The sequence below is a fragment of the Macrobrachium rosenbergii genome, chromosome 5, assembly GCF_040412425.1.
Source record: "Macrobrachium rosenbergii isolate ZJJX-2024 chromosome 5, ASM4041242v1, whole genome shotgun sequence".
Lineage (NCBI taxonomy): Eukaryota > Metazoa > Arthropoda > Malacostraca > Decapoda > Palaemonidae > Macrobrachium > Macrobrachium rosenbergii.
This window is the reverse complement of record NC_089745.1, coordinates 36,175,490-36,184,661: the sequence shown is the minus strand read 5'-3', so window position 1 is coordinate 36,184,661 and position 9,172 is coordinate 36,175,490. Positions and strand designations below refer to the sequence as shown.

The window sequence follows — 9,172 nt, the reverse complement described above, 5'->3', positions numbered from 1 at the left end:
TTTTGTTGGTTTGTTGCCGTGTTTGTTCATTTTTCTTTTTATTTATTTAACTAAGTATTGATTTAAGCGTGCATGTTCTATTCTTACGGAACTCCGGCTTTTTATTAAAATTTTCATTGAGGTCAGTCGATGCTTCGTTTATACTTAACTAGCCCTCGTGATTAAATTTACGGCATAAATTATAAGCCAGCAAAGGTTCAGTAAAGGAAATGTGTTCTGAAGTTTTTATTTTTTGTAGCGTGAATAATTTTACATCCTTAGCAGTAACATTTTACATTTGCTTTCTATTAAATTTACAGTGTGCATTCACCGTCTTCCAGTTGTCGTTGGGTAAGTAGCATTGTATCTCCTCCTGTAGTATTGCTCCTCTAAATGAAACCAATCTGAAGACTCATGCCGGTGAGGCGCTCATTCAGCCTCTGTTATCTGTCAAAATGGGAAACTCGATGATCGCTTATACTGAAATGTGGTTTTAATACTTATTTAAAACAGGAAAGATTAGACAGTCTTTTCATGTTTCCATGTTTTTACATTTTGGATGTTAGTGGGATGCAACTAAGAAAGCAATCAATGACTATTTGAAGGACAGAGAAGAATTTGTTGTAATTAAAAAAGAAAGAAATAAATACATATAAATGCTAAATAACTATTTGCAAGGTAATGAATTCAACGACCATTTTTTATAATCTGTCAATGAAAAAGTTCCTTTTGATGATGATGGTGATCATCATCATCATCATCATCAGAAGAAGAAGAAGAGGAAGAAGAAGACAACAAACTGTATAAACGGCAATGAGGAAAATGGCTACACATTCTTTCTCAAGTTTAGTGACATACCACTGAAGTAATGCATCGAAAATAATTGCCTATATAACTATGAATGGACGAAAAACGTATCTGTCAAGTACTGTACATTGAGGAATATTCGGATTTACGGTTGATGATCGTACAGTACCTGTACTTGACACTCGCTCGCATCTGCTCTCTCAGGAGGAAGAGAGTCAGGTTCTGTCTCCTGCTGGGACTGTTCTTCGAGGAAAACTCTGCGAGCAGCCATGTACTGACGGCAATAGATTTTCAAGTACGATACCTGTAAGAGAGAGAGAGTAAAAATGAAAACAAAACTCCATGTTTATAAGATAATTTAAGACAAGGTAAAGTTGAAATGACACAACAATCATTCATTTTATAAACAAAAAGAAGCCACTAGACTAACCTTACTCTTCAGCTTCACCGAATAATCCGGAATAAACGACAGATTCGGCTCTGAAGTCTGGTCTTTAGTTTTTTTGTTAGGCTTGTTTATAGGCGATGACGACGGTTCCCCTGAAGAAGAATAGTGTTTTAGTGTCAGTAATATTCTGGATTTGCTCTAGGGGCTTTCTGAGAGATAGAGAGAGCGAGAGAAGGAGGTTATTAGGTCAAGATTTCTACAGATTTACAAAAGCATTCAGGCAAAATAACGAAGAATGCGACAGTTCATTGTAAGAATAGACTTAGGTTCGTTTGCTAAAATTCCTTAAATATTTGTTGCGTTTAGCAGAAGATAAGTCTTAAGCTTGTTTTTGTCAAAGTTTACATTAAACTGTAATAATGAATATGGTTTACGTAGGTCCATGAAAAATAGTTCTGATATAAATTTAATCTCCCTACCATGTTCACCTGACTGCACTTTGTACACGAGAGCAAAAAACAGATCTTGCAATCTCATCCATTAATGTGACAGAGAGCACAACCCCAATCAAATAGGTCAGTCCTCTTTCAGCAAACTAATGAAGTAGCCGTACTGTTCTTCAAACTTGAGAACAGATTAGAGAAACCTTGACTATATCCAAAGAGGATCTATTGTATGTGCGTAAAAAAGAATGAAGAATAATTTTGAAACCATCACAATGTATTATAATAATAATAATAATAATAATAATAATAATAATAATAATAATAATAATAATAATAATAAAGAAACCATACAGTAAAGGCATCTCTGACATTTGTGCGAATAGAAACATACCTTCATCAGCCAGCATCTGAGAGAGGGCATCGCTCCCGAAGCAGGTGAAAGGACCGCTCCAGAAGGTGAGGTTCTCTTTACCTATGTTGACCTCGACGCGCCCTTCCAAAATCAGTACCAAGTAATCGGCCGGTTTTCCCTGGTAGGAGGGTGTTAAGGGTTTCATTTAATATTATTGAAGTCCCGACAGGGTTAACTGTGTTTTTTAAAGTATTTTTGGAGAGTTATTCGGCAAACCAGTAAGGTGAGTTTTTAATGTTATAACTGACGTGTCAAAGCAATGTGTCACCGTGGGTCATGACTGTAGATTGGAGACACACATCTGAAATTGTTTTCGGCTGCAATACTAACTGAAACCCGGAAGTACTAGATGTTCCAACTTTATAGCATTCTCGATTTAGTCTTTACTGTATAAAGGAAGGAATATCAAATTTAGGCAAGGCCAAGCGCTGGGACCTATGAGGTCATTCAGCGCTGAAAAGGAAATTGGGAGTAAAAAGGTCTTAAAGGTGTAACAGTAGCGAAAGTCTCGCAGTTGCACTATGAAAAAATTGTTAGGAGAAGGTGGAAAGTAAGAAGGAAGAAATATCGTATGAGCGGAAGTACAGTAATAGGAATGAAAGGGGTTGCAGCTAGGGGCCGAAGGGACGCTGTAAAATCTTTAGGTAATGCCAACAATGCACCGCGTGAGGTGCCCTACCCCTTACTGGGATAAGTACTATATATATCCACTGACTAAAGAAATAAAATATAGATCGACCTTTGCAGGTCATGGGATCAAAAGTATACTTTCTTTTGAGTGTGGCAATTTAATCATAATGACGACCCTTTCAGCATTTCTCCCAGTATTAATGGATTCAAGCAGTTGATATATGGTAATACATTAAAAGACAAAGAAGAAGAAAAGTACCTGCTTGTAAAGGTAAACAGGAGTCTCGTCGTTGGCCTCTTCCACACAGTGGAGGGCTTCGTCTCCGATGAGGCTTTTGATAATGTCTTCGGACAGTCGACCATCCTTGAATGGCTCCACAGCTAATATGCAAAAGAAAACGAATAATAATAATAATAATAATAATAATAATAATAATAATAATAATAATAATAATAATAATAATAATAATAATAATAATAATAATAATCTATTTACAATTATATATGTATAACTGAATCACGAAAATATGGAACGTGATGAATATATAAATAAAGATAAAATCCACGAAGGAAACGGAAACACTGGAGTGCTGAGAGGCCTTTCGACACCAGGTCCTTTACTTAGCAGGACCTGGCGTCGAAAGGCCTCGCAGCACTTCAGTGTTTCTGGTCTATTGGGTTTTTATCTTTATTTACTTATATGGATTTTATATATTATATTATATATATATAATTATATATATATATACACACACACACAAGGAGTGTGTATGTTTGTGGGTATATGTGGAAAATATAAGTGGTGTTGCAAAGCAGAGCATGGATCCAGTCATCGCGGAAGCACGGACGATTAACAGCACAGTGTACAAAGAAAGTCCTACTGGTGCTTACATGCATGTAAATACTGTAGAGCAGCTACTTGCAGTTGTGGATGGATGCTAGTATCGCTCTCCTTGGAGAATTCGGTGTAGTCGTAGTGATCTGAGATATAGATTAGAGTGGAAGAAACAAAAGAAAATATTATCATCAGGTACTGATGGAACAGCTTTCCTGTCCAGTGGGCCTTAGGATTGGCAGCAATGGTTGACTATAAAAGAAAATTGCAAATTATTAATAACACGCAAATGAAGGTCAACCTGAGGAACCGAATGTTGATGATAATGCTAACACACTCATAAAGATGCACGTTCATACACTCGTATTTTTAGCAAGTATAGACTCATAGTTCTGCTTGGCTTCAAGGACATCCGGATTGTCGTTCACCTTCAAATTGCTCAACCAAGAGAGAAAATACTTCAAGAAAACACTGGTTCTGTCTGTACCTTTCCTTTTATTCTTAAATAAGTCGTTCACCGACATTGTAGCCTTTAACTTTAAGCGATACAAATTTATTTTTCCTTGCTGTCGTGTTTCCTCATACTTTTATTGTTCTGACTGACTTTCTTTGTAGCGTTCTTTCCTTGCTCCTAAATAATCAATTTGTTTTCTACAAGTCTTATTTGTGAAAATTATCAATACACGCCAAGTCACTAGGACAACTCTGCTATTCCAACTTGTTTTCTACACATTCAGACCTTTGTTTTATAACTCTTTTTTTTTTTTTTTTTACCCTATTGCTGTTATCCTTCCAAACAATTCCTCAGCCACTCTTCTACTCTCCTTATACGTGTGAACAAGATCATTATTTGACTGAAATAATGGAACTGGAACATTTTATGACGTATCCACGGTGAGACATTGGAAACTATTCTCAAATATATTCCGAATACAAACACACTATGCAGTCCTTACCTGTCATCAGCGGTTCATGCACAATTTGTCCGTGAAGGACTTCCTTGATGACATCGTTAAGCGTGAGTATTCCCACCACATCTGCGTATGAAGAACCGTCTGGCCTCGTTTTGTCCGACAAGACAAAGGCCATGTGGCCTTTGGAGCCTGGAATTGTTTGCTCATTAAAGCTGTGACTTAAATCAAAAGATTTTTATTGTAGATTAAGTTTTCTCCTAAAAAATCTCGGAAATTAAATGTTCGGATATGTTTCAGAGAGCCACATACACAATTGAAAAAGACTCCATTGATTTACCCTTCTTGAAGTTGCGGAACATGACATCAAGGGTCGTATCAGCCGAAACAAAGTTCAGGGGATGTTGGCGGACATGGCAGATGGTTCTCAGCAGCGTGTTTTCATCCGGATGGATACAGGCTAGGTCCCTCGTCAGTAGCAAAGACACTATGTTTTTTCGATTGCCTTCGTATACAGGAATTCTGGAGTAGCCTGTTTTGTTAAAGACGACGTTGTTCGTATTAGATTTAACCAGCAAATAAGGGTGAGGACAACATTTGTATAATGCACTATATAGTAGCAGTTTGTTCCCTAAAATCATTCATGATTATATTTATCAACATTCAAGATGCTTTCTAGTAGATGGCATCAGTCTGAGGTCTTTTGTAATCAGCCGGTCCAATTTATCATCGTTTTCGAAAACTTTTGGTAATTAGTATTGCGTCTTAGGTTGGTGCATTTCTTGACTATTTGGTTCCCTGGACACCGTTTTTCGGATTCCCTGAGCATTTTCCCAGGGACAAAGGTCTAGTCTGAATAAGCCTCTGAGACCGGCTTCTTATACTCTTAATTCTTATAATTGAATGTCACTGTGCTAAAAGCAAAATAGATTAAGCAATTCACTTTCTCCTTTGGTAAATGAAAAGGTTCTGTAACTTATATTAACTTAAGAATTATAAATGAAATGCGGCACTGACTGCGGAATAAACATACATACATGCATACATATGTATATATACACACATACTGTACAGTATATGTATACATATATATACATATATGTATATATATGTATATATATATATATATATATATATATATATATATATATATATATATGTATATATATATACACACTGTATATGCACACACACACACATATATATATATATGATCATGTTGTGGAGAGACTGGAAAGTAAATAATTTCAGATATTCAGGGTTTAAGAAACCGAAGGTCTACTCACAATTACCGTAGATTTTGGCAGCCACATTTGCCCTTAAATGTTTGCAAATTGGATGTGGTATGCACCTGCACGCTTTTTGCAGGTCAGCTACTGAATTCACCTGCCGCTATGTTAATTAATTTCCTGTTTGTTTCTGATTTCATGATTCATACTTCTTTTGATATATATATATACACATATATATGTATATATATATATATATATATATATATATATATATATATATATATATATATATATATATATATATATATATAATATATATAGATATAAAGTATGATCATGAAACAGAAACAGACAAGAAATTAATTAACAGAGCGGCAGGTGAATTCAGTAGCTGACCAGCAAAAAGCGTGCAGTGTGCATAGCACCTCCAATTTGCAAACATCTAAGGACAAATATGTCTACCAAAATCTACGGAAATTTTTAGCAGACCTTCGGTTTCTTAAACCTTGAACATCTGAAATAATTTACTTTCCAGTCTCTTCCACAACATGATTATTTGATGCCATTCACTAAACTTCCCTATCGTCAAATTTTTGTAAAAACCCACGCAGATAAATTGGTGTAATACTGAAAACAAACGCACCTGACTGAAGGAAGTATGAACTGAGTCTAAAATTAATGCATATCAGTTTCAGTGGAAGTTTGTTGTTTTGTAAGAAATTTAAAATGGAACAGAATTAAAAAACTTTCCCTCGAAATGCTTTGCCATCTGTTCACGTCCAGTCTATTAGCGATATGGGTCGGGTCTTAAAATGCTTTTGTATTTTGTCATCATGTCTCTAATTTCTCTTTCTTCAAATTTCGTATACTGTACAGAAATTCTATTCTAAGATTAGCTCGCTTTACAAATGGGTGTCTTTTCAGGCTTGTTCCTTATGTTTGCGTATTTTCATAGCAATGATATAGTATACGTCAGTTCAAAAACGATCCGTTCCCTTTACCTTTCCGAGTTATTTCATTAATGGTATCAAAACTGAGATTAACGTCGATGCTCAACATGTAAACATCGTCTATATTTCTCATGACTTGTAGCACGGTCCTCTTGTTGAGGTCGAGAGCGGCGCAGATGATATTGTGTTCCTCAGGCCTTATGTCAGTGTGCTGATGAGTCACCTGCAATAAAGAGTATTTTCAGTATAATGATAAAATGCAACCGAAGGATAAATGAAATAAGCAACCGCAAACATTATCATTAACCCTTGCAATAATCCAGCATTGCATAAAAGTTAAGTATACCTTAGTTTAACCAGACCACTGAGCTGATTAACAGCTCTCCTAGGGCTGGCCCGAAGGATTAGACTTATTTTACGTGGCTAAGAACCAATTGGTTACCTAGCAACGGGACCTACAGTTTATTGTGGAATCCGAACCACATTATACCGAGAAATGAATTTCTATCACCAGAAATAAATTCCTCTAATTCTTCATTGGCCGGCCGGAGACTCGAACTCGGGCCTAGAAGAGTGCTAGCCGAGAACTGTACCAACTCGTCCAACGAGGAACTGACCAGCATTGCACAGAACGGCCCTTTTAACAAACGATCATCGCTGACTACACTAGAAGCTTTAACAACTATGCTCCTTTGCCCCCTTAGAAGGAGAGGCTTCACACGGATGAGGTTGCTAGCCCCGTTACCCTTCTTTATCTTTGACTATGACTCCCACAGTCGACTAACGACCAAATACTTTACCAACAACCTCAGCTCTGATTAATTACAAGATAAGTGAGTAAAGGATTTATTGACAATTCAAGCAACCGATTATTGACTGTTAATAACAGGACTCGTCCAGCTTCCACCACCTCTTGGCCCACGAAGACGACATCATCTAACATAAAAAAAAATTTCGTTTAGAGAGCATTTTTAGGATGAAATTGGTAGCACTGACCTTGAGAAGTTCCTTCAGTCGCTCTCTGTCGTAGGAGACACCTAATTCCTCGCCCAAGATGTAGTCCAGGATCTGAAGTGGTAGTAAAAAGATTTATGGAAAGGACTGTTGACGCTGATGTAACGAATCTTAACATTTTCCTTCGGACCCGTGTGCGACTTTAAGGCCAGATCTTGATATTTATTTTTCGGAACATCGTGGTTTTTATAGATAATCCTATCATAGAAATTACTGATGTCGAAAGGAGGGCAGAATTACATAGCAATATTGTAAAAAACAGTTTGCCTTTTCCCATTTACAAAAATATTGCAACAACATTCTTTAGCTTTACGTGCAAACATGCAAAGCTCACGCAATGCTCACATCGTCAAGACGCCTTTTACGAATAAAATGATGCCTAAAACTAAGTTTATAGAATACTTCAGTAAGGAACATTTGAATACTTAAATATCCCCACACTCAAAGCAAAAACAGTTTGTGAGACCTAAGCTATAATTATTAATGACCAGTTTCTCATAAACAATAAAACGGGTTTCATTTTGAAAATTCACTGCTACAAAGACAAGTGTACCCTCAGTCATTTTTGTCTTATTTTTCCCATGAAAGATCAGATTTTGTTTCCAGAACCTCCAAGTCAAGATTTCACAATACGTCCCTGTCCTCCGAGTCGATTTTATCAATCCTTACTTAGAATACTAAGCATCCCTTGACACTGTTCTCTATCTCCTTCTCTCCCCCCCCCTCTCTCTCTCTCTCTCTCTCTCTCTCTCTCTCTCTCTCTCTCTCTCATAATCATTCCAAAAAAGGAGAAGGGTTACCTTAGAGACCGGATAAGAGACAGGCCCAGTGATGATCATGAATAGTTTGACCAACCATACTGTTCGTGCTCCTGCTGCGAGACCATACCGAGTACAGATAGCTGAAAAGACAAAGCAAAAGAAATTGAATGAAGCAGGAAATATTCACCAGCTTAAGCGTGATGTAACCCATGATGTATTATTACTGTTGCGTCTCAGCCCCAATGTGTTCTCACCTTGTGGCACAATTTCGCCGAAGACGACGATGCCCACCGTGGAGAGGATGATGGCGACTAGACCTGTGGTTAGGTCATCCATCAGAACGGTGAGGGAGGCGTTGACCAACACGTTGCCCAGCAGCACAGTGCAAAGCAAAAAGTTCCCGTGGGAGCGGATGGGTTCGAGAGCTCGGACGTACTCCTTTTCTTCGGGCGTACCCGTGGTCGCGACAAGTCGCAGCTCGGTTTTATCGAGGGCCATCAGGCCAATGTTGAGGCCGGAGAAGAGGCCAGCCAAGGCAAGCAAGATCGAAATAAACACGGCCTGAAATGTCCGGTACGAAAAAGCCATCAAGTTATCTGAGAATGCATCAGAAGTCCTTAAGAAAATATTCTTAGATACTGCTTAATAACAAAAAATAATAGAATCAAGCAAATCGTACAAGAGATGATGAAAAGAAAACCATCAATGCAAAGGAGGCACTCAGTAATGTGGATGGTGAAAACTGAGGAACAAGTGAAGCTGTACTCGGATTATCCCATGCATATACAAGGATGGACAGGAACTTAA

General features: G+C 37.5%; 1 protein-coding gene across 1 annotated transcript in view; it reads right to left on the bottom strand.

Annotated features, from left to right (window-relative positions):
* Nucleotides 1–212: 212 nt before the first annotated feature.
* Nucleotides 213–9,172, bottom strand: part of LOC136839003 (unextended protein-like) — a 14,057-nt gene continuing 5,097 nt past the window's right edge. Inside the window, exons 4-15 of the mRNA XM_067104681.1 lie at nt 8,620–8,926; nt 8,405–8,505; nt 7,587–7,658; nt 6,642–6,813; nt 4,749–4,940; nt 4,454–4,600; nt 3,554–3,643; nt 2,922–3,043; nt 2,012–2,150; nt 1,217–1,326; nt 956–1,090; nt 213–426 (exon numbers count right to left, since the gene is read on the bottom strand). Of these exons, the coding sequence (XP_066960782.1) occupies nt 409–426; nt 956–1,090; nt 1,217–1,326; nt 2,012–2,150; nt 2,922–3,043; nt 3,554–3,643; nt 4,454–4,600; nt 4,749–4,940; nt 6,642–6,813; nt 7,587–7,658; nt 8,405–8,505; nt 8,620–8,926 (1,605 nt within the window). The 3' untranslated portion in view covers nt 213–408. The remainder of the gene's footprint in view (nt 427–955; nt 1,091–1,216; nt 1,327–2,011; nt 2,151–2,921; nt 3,044–3,553; nt 3,644–4,453; nt 4,601–4,748; nt 4,941–6,641; nt 6,814–7,586; nt 7,659–8,404; nt 8,506–8,619; nt 8,927–9,172) is intronic.